This window comes from Ursus arctos, unplaced genomic scaffold (genome assembly GCF_023065955.2).
Source record: "Ursus arctos isolate Adak ecotype North America unplaced genomic scaffold, UrsArc2.0 scaffold_16, whole genome shotgun sequence".
NCBI lineage: Eukaryota > Metazoa > Chordata > Mammalia > Carnivora > Ursidae > Ursus > Ursus arctos.
In genome coordinates, this window is record NW_026622830.1 from 11,349,875 (window position 1) to 11,365,943 (window position 16,069).

Below are 16,069 nucleotides of genomic sequence, written 5' to 3' on the forward strand. Positions count from 1 at the left end.
GGATCGAGCCCCACATCAGGCTCCTCTGCTGGGAGCCTGCTTCTTCCTCTCCCACTCCCCCTGCTTGTGTTCCCTCTCTCACTGGCTGTCTCTGTCAAATAAATACATAAAATCTTTAAAAATAAATAAATAAAATAAAACATTAAAGAATAAACTTAGGACGCCTGGGTGGCTCAGACCATTAAGCGTCTGTCTTCTGCTCAGGTCATGATCCCTGGGTCCTGGGATCGAGTCCTGCATGGGGGGGGGTCCCCGCTCAGCGGGGAGCCTTCTTCTCCCTCTGCCTGCCTCTCCGCCTGCTTGTGCTCTCTCTCTCCATCTCTCTCTGACAACTAAATAAATAAAATCTTAAAAAAAAAAAAAAGAATAAACTGCCATAACATGTGACACTGATGATTTGAAAGCAAAGAGGAGCAGGAAGGACCCGGATCCCTGCCTGCCAGAGTACCCCCATCCCAGCTCAAGGGATGCCCATGAGTAGCCGCCGGGTCACTCATGGGGCCCAGATGTGTCCACAGGTGGCCCTGGCCCCAGCCCTGCCTGCCTGGACACTGCATGGCCTCAGTCTATTTCCTTGACTCGTTTTTAAAGAAGAGCCCAGGGGAGGATCGAATGGGCCCGCCAGCCCCTGCTGCTTCCCACCGGATCTCTGGCAACCCCGCAGCTCGGAGCTGCGGCCCAGACAGAGGGGGCACATTCTGCCCTACAGGAGAAAGCCGACCAGTAAAAATAGAAGGAACGGCGGAGCTAGAAAATCACCACTCGGCAGCCACCACAGGAATAATTGATTTAGGCAAAAATCGCCAGTGAGGGCTAAGAGCTGTGGGTGGAAGTTGGAGGAGTAACAGGATATTCACATGGTCTCGGAATGTCTCCCCACAAGATACGGATTAAGTACAAAAGGGGGGAAAGAGGAACTTGATCCCGGCGAAACCTGGCAGACACCTCCTTAACCAAGTGGCCAAAGTTGACGTCACCAGTGATGGGGCAAGCGGACCTCAGGGGCCACAGGATACCTTGCACTGAGAAAGACACACGCCACATCTGTGGTCCGGCCAAGGGCGCACCGCCCAGACGTAACCACGAGGAAGCATCAGGAAAGTCTAAATTGGGGGACATTCTACAAAACACCTGGCCTGATTACTTCGAGAACATCGAAACCATGAAAGACCAAGAAAAGAGCTATCTCAGAATAAAGGAGAATAAGGAGACAGGGCCAGTGTGTGACCTGGGATCTCGCGCCACGCCACCCCCGGCGTGCGGTGGAGGACGTCCCTGGGACAGTTGCGGAAACTTGATGATGTCTGCACATTAGATGACCGTGTTGCACCATTTCCGTCATTGGACTATGGTTATAGGAGAGAATGTTCTCGTCCTTAAAAATCCATGCTTAGGGGCGCCTGGGTGGCTCAGTTGGTTGGGCATCTGCCTTTGACTCGGGTCGTGATCCCGGGGTCCTGGGATCAGGCCCCACGTCGGGCTCCCTGCTTGGAGGGAAGCCTGCTTCTCCCTCTCCCACTCCCCCTGCTTGTGTTCCCTCTCCGCTTCGCTCTCTGTCAAATAAATAAATAAAATCTTAAAAAAAAAAAATCCATGCTTAAATGTTACTCTCAAATGACTCTGAAGTACACAGTGTGTGGGTACGTGTATATAAGCACAGAGACAGAGGACGCAGTGGGAGAAATGTTCGATATTTTGAAGAATCTGAATGAAAGATCCCGGTTTGTTGTGCTTTTCTTCCAACTTTTCTGTCAGGTTAAATTATTTCAAAATAAAATATGTTTTAAAAACCTAAAACACCGGGGCACCTCACTGGCTCAGTCGGTAGAGCTATGTGACCCTTGATCTCCAGTTTGAGAGTTTGAGCCCCACGTTGGGTGTAGAGATTACTTTTTTTAAAACAAGAAGTCACTGGGGGGGGGGGGGCGCCTGGGTGGCACAGCGGTTAAGCGTCTGCCTTCGGCTCAGGGCGTGATCCCAGAGTCTTGGGATCGAGCCCCACATCAGGCTCCTCTGCTGGGAGCCTGCTTCTTCCTCTCCCACTCCCCCTGCTTGTGTTCCCTCTCTTGCTGGCTGTCTCTCTCTCTGTCAAATAAATAAATAAAATCTTTAAAAAAAAGTCGTTAAAATAATAATAAATCGAAAAAACCATCTCCCTGCTACTTCTCTCTTGTCTCGGTAGCCCCATTCCACCTCCTGTGAGTCCCTAGAGAAATGCTTTAGTATTTTATTGTTAAGTCCTTCCAGAATTTCCATGTGTAAATATAAAAGGGAGCATGTACTGCAGGTTATTTTTTTCACTTCCCAATGTGGCTAAGTGGGGACTGTTCCATATCAGGACGCAAGGTCCCTCCTCATTCCTTTTATCTCTACCCCCACCCCCAGAAGCCGACATCCCTCTTTAATCACCCTAAATAGCCCGGGCCCACTAAGCACTCAGGTGTGCACCCCGGCCACCCTGCTTCTTGAAGGAGTCTTTGCCCCACAGCCTCCATCACCCTGAACCAGGCCAGCATCGTCTCTGCCCGGGACCTCGGGGCTCCCAGCTGTCTCTCTCCTCCCCTGACTCCACTAACTGCGCTCTCCAGCGGGAGCTGGGGCACCCCGTGTACTAGCAGAGCAGGCTCCATCACTCCCCTGCTTCGGTGCCGTGGGTGGCTGCAATCCCGACTCCTCACGCCGCACACTGGCTCTGCAGGATATGGGCGCCTCACTGGTCCCATCCTGCCCCCCACCCTCCACCCGCCCTGGTCTTTCCCTGCAGAGAGCAACTTCATTCCAGCCTCCAACCCTTTTCATTGGATGCTCCCTCGGCGCCTGGAACTTTGTCCTTCTTCAGGTCTCAACTGGAATGTCAGCGCGGCGAGGGCTCTGGTTCTCCGCCTGCCTTATCAAGCGAGCCTGCCCCACGGCTCCCTCTAATTCCATCTTGGCACCATCACCGTTGGAAAGCAGCGTGTTTATTTAGTCACGTGTTTGTTTTCTATCTCCCTTGCTAGAACCTAAGTTCCATGAGTGCAGGGAGGACTATCTGTTCACCGCCATGCCAGGGGCCTTGACCGGGACCTGGCACACATGCCACGCATCAAGACCACCGAAGGCCCCTTTCCAGGCTCTGGGGAGGAAGGCAGGGTCATCACGGCCCCCATTTTATAGAGGCAGAAACTGGGGGTCCCAGTGGGGAAGAGCCTTGTTCTAGGCCCTGACAAGGGTGCGAACCAGGCACCCCGGACTCCCAGGAGGATCAGAGCCCGGTAGACCCCGCTTTAGATGCCAGGGAGGGGTTTCCACCAGGTCTTCTCCCCCCCCCCAGGAGTGTGTGAAGTCATTTATTCCCTCACCATTGGTGTCAGCACCTACTGTGGAGTGCCTGTATGTGACAGACCACGGGCAGCGGACACAGTAGGCCTTCAGCAAATTGGTGCCCAACCCCCACCCCCCGCAACTCCCTAACTTCCCTTCAGGGAGGCCAGCTACAATTTGGCGATTGTTAGAGAACTTTTTTTTCTTTTGGGAGGAAAGCTGCAAGTCATTAAGGGCTGCTCCCGGCCTGCGGGTCACCATTTCCTGTTTAGAAGAAAGAATCATCTCTCCTTTGGAACATGAAGCTCCCCCCACCCCCGGCCTGACTCTGGGGCTCTGGAGCTCTGGGACGCCTGCAACGCCTGCTCAGCTCCCCGCAGGAAACTGGCACCTTCAGCACCTTTTGTGCTCAAAAAGGACACTCATTTTCTCCTGGCCTCAGGAGGGCCCCAGAGGTGAGGTCACCACGACAGCCAGCCAGGAGTGAATTATCCCAGCCCAGGACACAAGCGGACCGTCTTCCCGTCCTGTCCTCGAGCAGGAAGCTGCATGACCCCTACCCTTTGGCCTGGCTTCTCACCCTCTTGGCTCCAGCCAGCCAATTTCCTTGCATCAAAGGCCATTTGGTACCCAGCAGCCAGACAGAGGTGTGGGTCCGACAGGGAGGCCGGAGTGAGGCCCAGAGCCCTTGGAAACAGGAAGGACATCCTCTGTCCCCTTCTTGCTCACTGCATTCCACTCCCCATCTCGGAGCAGTCAACCCCTCCCCAGAAGACCTGCAGTGCTGGGGCAAAGCCCAGCAGCCTGTCTAGTTGATAAGACCCAGCGAGCTGGCTTCTCACCCTGTGGACCTGGTCAGCCTCAAAATGATGGATGAGAGAATCAATCAGGGTCACAACGTGAAGTGCAAGGAACCTGCACACAGCCCCCTGCTGCTCACTGGTCCACAGGTGCTTCCCACCCTCCCCATCAGACAGGACACCCAGGCTCAGAGGAAACGCGTTTGCACAAATACAGTCCCTGACAGTCGAAGGCAGTGGTCCGAAGCCAAGTGACGTTTATAAGGACAGGGTTTCAGCCTGTGTCAGGAATACCTGAGCTCCATGAATCCCTGCCGCCGCCTCCCTTCCTGAAGGCCCTTTAAAACACTTACCCCTCTATAAAACTAAGTAGACTTTTTTAATACATAAATTAACCACTTTATTGAATATCAATAAACTGTACATATAACTATACAAAACGTTTCCTTAGTACAAAATGTTGCTTGCAATATAAATACCAGTGTACCTTTAAAAATGTAAACATCTTCCTCCCGGGTCCACCTGTCAGACCCCAAAAATAGTTCTGGGAGACACATCGGTCGGGCTGAAGCACCCCACTCAGGCCCCCAACAAGTGACAGCAATTACTCACAGTCCCTTTTGGGACTGTTGTTAAACTGCCCATGAGACAGGTGCCACCATGACAAGCAGGAGGCTGAGACAGCTGCCCAGGCCCAGGGGCAACCTGGGGTCTAGACATGTCCTTGTGTTCAGGCCCCTGGGCTGAACCTAGGGGTGGATTACTGCATAGTTAGTCACACCTCCTAGAGGGGTGGCCTGAGGTTCCGGGTGGGGGAGGATGGGTTCCCCTGAGTGGGGGGGGGGGGGGATGGGAGTGGGGGAAGCTTCCTATTAGTCTGTTGGCTTTTGTCCTGGAGCTCAAAGCAGCTGTATCCAAACACTTTTGGACACACAAACCCACACAGAGAAGCCCAACTCCAGAACACTCGGCTACAAGCCACCCTCCCTATCAGCCATCCACAGAAATGTCCACGGAAAGGCCTCTCTCTGAGCTTACTGAGGCACCTAGGGCAGAGAGAACTGGAAAATGGTCCTCAGAGTCCTGTGGGGCCAACGCAGCCAAACAGGGTCGCTCCGAAGGGAATTCCGAGGCAGGGAGACGGATGGGGGTGTGCCTTCCTTTCTGGAGTTGGGGAGGCTGTAGTGGAGGGGGTGGCCTGGAGAGGCAGAAGGAGCCTTGAGGGTCAGCGGGGGCCCCCTGAGCAGCCTGACTCTTGGTGTTTGTGCAGCAGGGACATGCGGGAGAAGGTTCGGGAGCATGTCTTGCACTGATACTTCTTGACATCTGAGTGGGTCTGCAGGTGGGCCCGAAGGTTGGAGCGGTCGGCAAAGGCACGGCTGCAGTGAGAGCAGGAAAAGGGCTTCTCGCCTGGGGACAGAAAACAGGAGTTGAGTGCTCAAACCACTTGGGATAACAGCTGACATTTATTTACTGAAATCCCTGCCCACCCACCCAGGCCTTTAGAGCCCAGCTCACCCCACCCATGAAGGAATCCCACGACCCAGAAAAACCAGGCCATATCTAGCGTCCAAAGGCCTGGATATGATTGGGAGCTCTGCCACTTTCCACCATGTGACCTGGAGCAAGTCATCTGGCTTCTCTGAGCCTCCATTTGCTCATCTGTAAAATGGAGCTGCTCACCCTCGCCCCCACAGGAGCTGGTAACCCCGAGACGGTAAATAAAGCACTTATCCAGGCAAGCCGGCTGGGACAGTGACGGCAACTGCATTACTGAACACTTCATGCCAGAGACAGTGAGGAGCACCGTACGCTTAACTCACTTAATCCTATCCCTGTCCTCAGTGTAGAGTTGGTGAAACTGAGGCACAGAGAAGCCAAGTAGCGTACACAGGGTCACCCAGCAAGAACCAAGCAGCCTGACTCCAGAGCCGTGATTTTAACCATTACACAGACAGCCTCCCAGTGAAGGGGGCTGTAGGGGGTGTTCCTCATTATCACTCCTGAATTTACTTCATCTGGACACAAAGCTTGAGTCAGCCTTAAAGGCACCCTGCCACACCCCTCCCCCCAGCAGGTCAGGCCACTTCTCTGAGCTGCTTCCCCATCATAACGATGACCACGTTTGGTAATTTCAAGTCTTGTCTGTCCCCCAATCAGACTGAGTCCCATGAGAGCAGGGGCCTCCCCTGAATTCATTCCAAGGGCATAGGGCCTGGGACCCCCAAGAGGCTACAGAAACCTTTTTACCTTATGACTTGTTTAAAACCCCTTCCCACCTGTGGCCCTCACACCACCTGCCTGGCTAAGGCTGTGCTGAAAGAGAGAGTTATGCATATAGAGCCAGGTACACAGTAAGTGCTCGGTAAGTGCTTATACAATAGATAAGTCTTTTTTTTTTTTTTTTAAACCTCAGAGGAGCCTGACCCTTCAATCACCACCAGATAACCGCTGTTCACCAACTTTTCATAATTTCTGCCCCAACTAAGACGATAGAGTTCACAGTCCAAAAACACTGACAATGTTGTGAGGTTGTTTTTCCCTTGGGGCTGCAGCATTTCCTAAATAAAAAGTCTGAATAATAAACTCATTAAACAAGTTCTTATGGAGCTTCCATTCTGTGCCAGGCAATAATGAACATTCTTTACTAAAAAACAGAATTCTACCCTCCCACTCCCAGCATTATATGCCCCTAGGCCACGGCCCATTTGTTAAATCCTAGGGTTGGAATTCCAGAGCAGGGAATGAATAAATTCCATCAACCTTCTGGGTGCCTGGGGCACTGTGCTGGGCACTGGGAGGGAGGGGTCCAGAAGTCAGATGCCTGAGGCCGACTATGGAGCCATCCATTCAAGGGCTCAGTCTCCTGGGGCAGACATACAAGGAAACAGAGCACACAAGAACAGGGGGGTACTTAGCAGGAGGACTAGGGAAGGGATGTCTGAGTTAACTGGCTGTCATTATTGAGCACCCTCTGCCTACTAGGCCTGAAGGGTCTGAGGACTGCACTACAAGGGCCAAGTGAAGGTCTTCCTCCTTCACATGCTTCCTTGTGAACCAAGGGCTTACTGTATGCAGATATGGATAAGGGCAAGGAATCCTACTTTCCCCAGAGCACAGAAAGTCCCTTCCCTCACCTCCTTGGTAGAGGTGAAGGAGCCCTGGCTCAGTCTTATGAGCTGTGACTTGGAAAAGTGATTTCCGTCTGTGCCTCAGTTTCCTGATCTGTAAGGTGGGGGTTACGACAGCACCTCCCTCCTAGGGCTGTTGATTTATTGCATTAACCCAGGTGAAGGAAGCCACGGGCAATGCCCCTCCCATACAGCAAGTGCTCGGCGAACGTTACCTTTATGTCATGTATGATTAGACATGAACGTGAACAAAGAAGGAAGGAGGCCTTATAGGATGTGATGGGGTGGAGGTCTGTGTGTCTAAGCAGCAGGCACAGACCTGCACCCCTTGCAGATCCCCCACCCCCGCAGACGTCTTTATGGTGATCCTGGCGAGTGTGAAATCGGCACCAGGCCGGCAGGGACAAAGGCCGCCGAGGGGGGCACTGTACATGCGATACTCCCCGGATTAAAGGGGCCTGACACGCTGTGGGCCAGCAGCTGCGGCCCGGAACAGGTGCTGGGCACCACTGGCCCATGCACCTGCTCCACCCCCCCAGCCCCCACCCACTGGGCCCACCATTAAGGCACACAATGGGAGTCAATGAGGATGGTGATGGTGCATTTCAACAGGCTTTTTGTGTCCCAGCCGTGCCTTTACATGAAAATATCCTGATGGGTGGGGAGAGAAGCTGGGGGGCTCAGGGGAGCACCCCAAGGGTTCTCACTCCTCCAGAGTCCTCTCCAGCTGGGCAGTGGCCCAAGACAGAGGCCAGGCAGGTGGACCTTTACATCAGGTCCCTTTAAAATCAGGGCTATGTGTGCACAAAGTAAGAAACGGGGAGCCATAGACTGCAAGCTGGGGAGGATGCCAGGGACACCGTAGGAGTCATGAGAATACCAATAATGCCTGCAAAACACCAGGCCTAACAAACCGCCCCACTGACCCTCACGGCTCAGAGGTCAGCCACTGGGCCAGGAAATGCCAGAACTGAGGTCTCCAAACCAGTCAGCTTGACCCCAAAGCTGATAGCTATGACCCTTGAACCTTCTCCCAAAGTCACTCCCCAAAGAGCAGCCCCAAATATGGTGGCTACCACCTTTCAAGTTCTGAAAGGACACAGTGGCTACCTTTTCCACATTTCCAGAGGACAGAAGAGGCTCCATCTCATAATTTTCTACACATTTAGTATTATGTTTTTGAAACATCAAGACCTGTTTTCTGCTGGCAAAAGTACTCCCAGGTCTAAATAGGACTGAGTTTATCTACTCCATGGTGGGGGTGTGGAGAGCAGATTATTATGAAGTGATTAAGGAGCCACTGAATCTTGATAGCCAACCTATAAAACGCTATCAGAATCCACCTTTAGGATCATGCTATCATAATCCTGAGGCTCAGACCTTACATCGCTTGCACAAGGTCACACAGCATGGAAGCAGAGCAAATATCAAAACCATTTCTGTGTACTTATGTATCAAGTGGTGGCCCAGGTGCTTTCTTTCATTTAACTGGCACAGAAACCCCACAAGATGTTCTTATGTTCATTTTACAGATGTGGAAACTGAGGCTGACAGAGGTGAAACATCGACTCAAGGTTTGAAGTTCTGGAAGCAGGACTGAGAGCCAGGTGGGGGGTCTCACAACATCCTGCCTGGCTGGGGTGGGGGTGGGGATGGGCTGGGGGAGGGTGGAGTGAGGTGGGCCCCTTCACACCTGGCCCAGCAGCAAGGTGTTGGTTGCACCTCTCCCCTATCCAACTCCAACCCATTTGGTGGAGAAACAGAGACCGCAGAGACATAAAGCTATCTACTTCGTCCATCTGCTTAGCCGATGAACGAATCAATGTTTCTGCCAAACATTTCAGAGAGCCAAGCCCTTGAACTCATGAGCCAGAAGTCAGGAGACTCTAGCCCCAGTTTCCACACTTCGAAAAATCACAGCAAGCCCAGGCCCCCCCAGAGCTGGCAGAGAGGGCGGCGGGGACCGCGGTGAGAAGAGCGGCAGCCTGCGGGGACACTCACCAGTGTGGGTCCGGACGTGGCCCTGCAGCAGCCAGGGCCTGGAGAAGGCCTTCCCGCAGGTGCCACAGACGCAGGGCAGCGTGTGGCTCCGGATGTGCATCTTGAGGGCACCCAGGCTGAGGTATTCCTTGTTGCAGTACTTGCAGTTGAAGGCCTTGCGAGTCTGGGAGTCCTTGGCCACGGAGAGCCCTGCCAGCTGCGTGGGCAACTGGCCCAAGCCTGGGAAGGCAACATAGCCCTCGGCCTCCAGGGAAGAGGCTGAGGTGGAAGAGAAGGACGAAGGAGCCGGTGAGGGGGGGCTGGGGGGCTGGGAGCCTTTCCCACTGTCCTCGTCCGACAGGGAGGTCAGCTCCACGGCCTTGGGGACCTCCTGGGGCAGAAGGGAGGCCCAGCCGATGGGCTGGGCTTGGGGTGCCAGGAGAGAGTCCCAGATGAGCGTGGGCAGAGAGGCCGTGGGGTTGAGGACCTCGGGAGGTGGGATGGCCGCCAGCAGGTGGGCCTGGTCGTAGGGCTGCTGGAAGGTAAACTCTGAGGGGAGATGGAGAGAAGGGCAGGGTCAGGCATTCGGTCGCGCAGTCAGTCAACAAACAGTAGCCTGCTGCGGGCTGGGGCCCGGGGCCGGCACTCAGTTCCTACTGGAGGAGTGAAAGGATCACGGCCGGGGCGGCCCGTCCTGCCCGCCCGGAGCCCCTCCTCAGCCGGGCCGCCTGGCTCGCCCGCCTCGGCCTCCAGATCTTACACGAAGGGCGCCGCCGTCCAGCCCCGACTCGGGGGCGCTCCCCCTGTGCCCCACATCTCCCGGCCCGCGGGACACCGCCGGCGCCTCCCCTCCTCAGCGCGTGCCCCCGCCCCACCTCCGGCCGCGCTCTCCCCCAGAGAAGCCCCCTCGCTTCCCCGCCGTCGGGGCTCGGCCGCCGCGCAGTCTCCTCAACGTCAGACCCCCGCCCTCGGAAAGCCCTTCCCCAACCGCCCGCATCCACCTGCCCCGGGCTCCTCACGCCCCTCCGCACACTGCCCCGCGCCGGGCCCTCGGGCTCCGTTGCGGGCTCTGCATTTGGCCCCCGAGGCCCTCTCCCCCAAGGGGGCCCCCAAGCGGCCTTCGCCGGTCTCCCCGAAGCCCCCGGGGTCCCTCACCCCGTCCACTCACCTGGAGAAGAGTCGTGCAGCTCGCTGTAGTTTGGCCTCCGGCGGGAGCACGCGGACTTCCTGACGAGAAAAGAGCGCGGCATGGTGGCCGAAGCAGCCGGGGTCGCCGGGGCGCGCAGGGGTCGCGAGATACTCCACCCGCGAGGCCGTGCCGCTGCGCTGTGAGTGGAGACGCACCGCCAACTCCTTTAAGTACGCCAGCCTCGGGGTGGGGCGGGGCCGGATGAGACCACGCCCCTTTGTCACCTCCGCGCCAATCGAGGCGCGCCTTCGCCAAAGGCCACGCCCCGAGCAGGTGCTCCGGGGGCTGGCGGGGCTAGCGCCGCGTGGCGCTGGGGGCCGGGCGGGGGCTGCTCGGAGGCCCGGCCGCGGGCGCTGAGCGGATAGCCGCACAGCGGACTGCGGGGGAGGGCGGGGGCCGGGTACCGAGAGCCCCAGGCGAGACGGGACCCCCTTCGGGACCCCGCGCGCCCGCCAGCTCAGCGCTGCACGGTCGTCCGCCTCTGGCGCCCCCTGGCGCCGCGCACCGCGGGTCCAGGCACCTGACGTTCCGAAACCGCCTCCGCCTCGGGCTCGGGGAGGGGGGCGGAAATTTCCTCGGTCAGGCTGGCGCCTCGCAAAGAGCGAGGGACGATACACATTTCGGGGGAGGATGCGAGGAAATGAACACCTTCACGTGGCTGCTGGCAGTGCGAAATGCCACAGCCTTTTTGCAAAGCAATCTGGCATCATCTCGCAAAAGGCATCCGTTCCTTTACTTAGCAAATGTTTACTGAGCACCCGCTACGTGCCAGGCACTATTCCCGGAGCTGGGGACACAGTCCTGAACGAAACAGTCGGGGTCTCTACCGAAGGGCAGCTCGCCGTTTGGCGGGGGAGAGAGACGAAGTAAACAGACAATTATTAAGCAAAGGGAAGTGTGCTTTGATGGGGGGAGGCCACAGGGCGCTGTGACAGTCAAGAAGCGGGTCACCTGACAGGGGGTCCGGGGCAACTTCCCAGAGGAAGTGAAGAAATACCGAGGGGAAAGGCCCGAGGTTAGAATCAGTAACTACTTCAGAGTCATTGAGAGCAGCTCCCAGGGATGGGGGTGGGGTGGGCAAGCCGGAGAGGTCAGATCTGCTGGGCCTCCAGGGCCTAGAGGAGTTTGAACTTTGCCCCAAGGACAGTGGGAGCCAAGACAGGATTTTCAGCTGAGGAGGGACGTGTTAAGAGTTTGGTTGAGAAAGATCACTCTGGGCAGGTGGGAGAAAAAAGTAGGGAAGGGAGGGGCTGAGGTGGGTCTTCTCACCTGTCTGGAGGTCATGAATCCTGTGTCTAAAGTACCTAACACCAGGCTCCACAGTGGGGGGGAGAGAGCTGACTGATCAAATGTGGGGTGGGCCCAGGGGAGGGACAGCTGGAGCCTCACCCTGGGCTCTGCTGTAAGCCCACCCACTCCAGACAGGGCCATGCCAGGCCTGGGGGTGAGGGTGGGGGCACAGAAATAAATCCAAAGGTCCTCCCCCCCCCCCCAGCTTGTTTCCATCTATGAAGCAAGGACTATGAAAACCTGTAAGTCCCCCTACTCACCACCTAGAATGAGGGCAGGGACAACTGTCTGCTTGCGTCACTAACTTGTGTTCTAGTTGGTGAGTCGAAGGTAGGGTGGGGGAGGTGGGCCATATGCAGTCACTATGAAGAACACACCCCCCTCCTGTGTCTATTTAGTTCCAAAATGTCGTGATTCTCCACACGAAGCCAGAGGGAGGAGTAAGACCTTGTCTCTCTGCTCAAACCCTCCCACGTTCCTGTCTCACCCAGAGTAAAAGCCAAAGTCCTCACCACAGCCCTCTGCCCAGCTGATCCGACCTATGCTGACCTTGTCTTGAGCCACTCTCCCCACTCCCCAGGCACAATGATCTCCCTCCACACTTCTTTGTGTTCCTCCACATCCCAGCCCTTTCCCACCACAGGACCTTGGCACCTGCCAGCCACTGCCACCCCCTACCCCAACGCATCTTCTTCCCCCAGATCTTCACCTGCCTGGCTTCTTTTCAGTCTGTTTCGTCATTTTCACCAAATGCCTCATTAGTAATGAGAGAAATGCAAATTAAACCACAGCGAGATACCATTTCACACCCATCAAAAGAAAAAAAAGTTGAAATTTGGTCAATATCAAGTGTTGATGAGGGTGTGAGGGCAGCAGGACTCTTGTCCCATGCTGAGGAGAGTGTCAATGGGCACCACTTTGAAAAAGTTTGGCATCTGCTAGTAACAGGTGACTCTCCTCCTCCCAGCATTCTACTCCTAGGCCATTCTACTCGCAGGGGTTCTCAGCCCAGGCCACAGATTAGATTCTGCTAGGGAACACCCAAGCCTGGGCCCCACCTCCACAGACATCCTGATTTAATTAGTCTAGGTAGGGGTGGGGAAGCGGTCTCCGATATTAGCATTTTTAAAAACTCTGCAGGTGATTCTCGTGAGCCATTAAAGCTGAGAACTGCTGCCCAGCCCTGAACTCAGAAGAAACAAGAGAATATTCACGGAACCCTTGTTCCTAATAGCAAAAATTAGCAAAAAATTGAAAATGACTCAAATGTTTATCAACAGTATCATGGATTAACAATCCATGGTACAATCCCATAACCTAAGAGTAAATCCTATCTCCTGGAGATGCCTGAAAGGTAGAGTTCAGGGGCCGCTAATGCTCGGACACCATGGCCTGGGCCTCGGCTTTCCATTTTCCTCGATTGGACAAGAACCTGCGCCTGGGAGGGAGGGGAAGCAGGGGAGGACCCATTCTCAGATCTGGGCTGTCCCCTCCTTTCTGACTGACTGGCCCCCGCCCTCGTTCCCCTCCCTCCTGGAAGCAGCGGAGACCGCGAGGTGGGGTGGGGGGGCTTCGTCCCAGGCCTCGGGACCACAGACCAGCTCTCCCAGGTGCTGCCCCTAGGCTGCGTAGCGGGGGAAAGACGACACTTTAGATGCAGTGGTGCCAGGTCCTCCCGGAAGTGGGCGGCAGCCGCCGCGGACCCGGCAGCGCCAGGAGACCTCTCCACGCCCCACGCCCCACGCCCCGGTCCTCCGGCGCCCTCTGCTGGCGGAGGCGCTCCCTGAGACCGCTTCTGGGCCGCCCCGCGTGGGGCTGGGCACACACGGCCGTAAGGGGGTGAAAACTGATACACCTGCCTTGCAGAACAGTTTGGGACTATCTCATGTGACCAGGAATGGCCTCCGAGAGGAAGATAAATTTGAACACAGGCCTGCGTTTTCCACAGGTGTCCATCCCCCACTAAAAGTAAAAACAATAAAGGGGCCTGGGTGCGTCAGTGGGTTAGGTGTCTGCCTTTGGTTTAGACCATGATCCTGGAGTCCAAGGATCGAGCCCCGCGACCGGCTCCCCACTCAGCGGGGAGCCTGCTTCTCCCTCTTCTTCTGCCCTCCCCACCCTCCAGCTCGTGTTTGCTGTCTCGCTGCACACTGCCTCTCTGTCAAGTAAATAAAGTCTTAAGAAAAATAAAAATAAAAAAGTAAAAACAATAACTAAAAATGTGCCTGAACCAGCCAAAGCAGAAAGTCTCCGTTCATCCCAGATATCCTCCCCAAAGGCAACTATTTTTACAAGTGTCTTTTAGGACCTTCCAGAGATGGTCTTTATAGAAACAAGGCATGTACATATTAATATGTATATTAATATATTATATATTACTTTATATTAATATAATAATATAATATAAATGTACATGCCTTCTTCATGTACCACAAATGGGAGCCCACATGCTAGCCTACACTTTGCTTTTTCCTCCCAATTAACAATATTCAGTGTCTTGAAAATTATTCCGTATCATTACACGCAGCTTCCTTAATCTTTTGCAGGACTACAGACTCTTCCACTGTATGAATTATACCACATCACACAATTTATCTAACAAGAGGATTCGTGCTGAGACTTTTGGTTAGATTACAATTTTTTGCTACTATAAACAAGGTGGCAATTTCAATGACTATCTTGTACACATATCTTTGCACTCTAGGTCAAAGGTATGTTATATAAAATATTGATACATTTGTCCAAATGTCCTCCCAAAAGGTTAAAATAAATTATACTTCCACCAGCAGGGCAGCGAGGGCCCCTTCTTAAAACCTGGCCCAGGCAGGGTACTGTCTGACTTTTTATCTTTGCCCATCTGATAAGGGAAAGTGAGACCTCCTAGTCACAATGTGCATTTCACATGAATGCGGTGGAACGTTTTTCACGCGCTCCAAAGCCATTTCTGTTTCTCCATTTTCCGAACTATCCCTTCATATCCTTTGGTCACAGAGTTGATGAATTTCTTAGTTGCTAAGAGCTCTTTGTATATTAGGCCAACTTGCCCCTGCTGATTAGATCATTAATCAGTGAGCCAATCAATCAAAGAGTTAATCTTGACCAGGAAGAAGACATTGTCTACAGAAAGTTCTAGGAATGAGTCAAGGCTCAACCTCCACCCTTATCCTTCCTTGATTTAAAAAACAAAACCTCTTGAGTGTCTCGCACTTGCCTGAAAGCAATGATTCAGCCTGGGGCCTGACCTAAAGGCCCTCTTGAAGGAGTCAAAACCACCATCCCCCCGATATAAATGGCTTTCAATGGAATTTTTGGGTCCAAGTCTACTGTGTGTGGCCCAGAGTTGGGAACCAAGCAAAGATGTGGAAACCCTTTTCATTCCAATTTGCTGAGCACTTGCTGTGTGGTTCTGTCCAGGAGCCTCACCCATATGGGCATCTCTCTAGCATTCCCAAGGTGGTATTTGATGCTCCTACACTCAGGCCAAGGCCCACCTACAGCCCAGTTAATACATGACAGTGCAGTCATAAGGAGAAAGCTGTCAAAAAGGAGAAAGCTCTACATGTAACGGATTCAAGGTGCAGGTGCAGAACAGCAGACAAGGTGATACCATTTGCATAGAAAGAGGGAGAAATGTATAGGTGTTTCTTAGAGACACAGAAACCACCTCTGGAGGGAGACGCTAGAAACTGGTAATGGTGGTTGTCTCTGAGGAGGGGATCTGGGTGGCTGCCAGGCAAGGGTGGGAGGGAGAGGCTTTACTACATGCCCCATCCCATGTCTGATTTTTTTTTTTATCATGTGACTGTATTAGCCTCATTAATTTTAATAGAGTAGCAAACGTTGTCCATCATAGTAGACTTGTTAAATACCTAAGAGTCCAATCAATGGAAAATCTTAACAGCTGTTAAAATGTCAAAGCCTATCTGCATCCGTAAACCCTCCATGGCTCCCATCTCTCTCACAGGAAAAACCACTATTTTCACTACACCAGGAGGCTCTGCAGGGTCTGGCCTTTGTGGCCCCTCTGAGCTGGCGAGGCACCTGCCACAATACACCAGGCAGCTCCAGCTTCAGAGACTGCATGTGATGCTCCCTTCTCCCTGGAATGTTCTCCCCCAAGATGGCCATAGGCCAAATCCAAATTGAGGTTTGTCTTGGTATGGCGAGAGAGAGTGCACATAGGCACAAACGGCGGCGGGGGCGGGGGGGGGGAACCTCCCTGCTGAGCAGAGAGCCCGATCCGGGGCTTGATCCCAGGACCCTAAGGTCATGACCTGAGCCAAAGGCAGACGCTTAACCCACTGAGCCACCCAGGTGCCCCTAATATTACATTTTTAAAAAAGTTTATTTAGATAATCTCTCCCCCAACATGGGGC

The 16,069-nt window shown here is 54.1% G+C and overlaps 1 protein-coding gene across 1 annotated transcript; it reads right to left on the bottom strand.

The window, feature by feature from the left end:
* Positions 1-4,478: 4,478 nt before the first annotated feature.
* On the bottom strand, positions 4,479-10,658 carry SNAI1 (snail family transcriptional repressor 1). Its single transcript, XM_026503712.4, has 3 exons — positions 10,383-10,658; positions 9,236-9,763; positions 4,479-5,513 (listed from the first exon to the last, which is right to left on the bottom strand). Exons 1-3 carry the CDS (start codon positions 10,462-10,464, stop codon positions 5,329-5,331), a joined length of 795 nt encoding a protein of 264 aa, XP_026359497.1. The 5' UTR covers positions 10,465-10,658; the 3' UTR covers positions 4,479-5,328.
* Between the last annotated feature and the right edge of the window lie 5,411 nt (positions 10,659-16,069).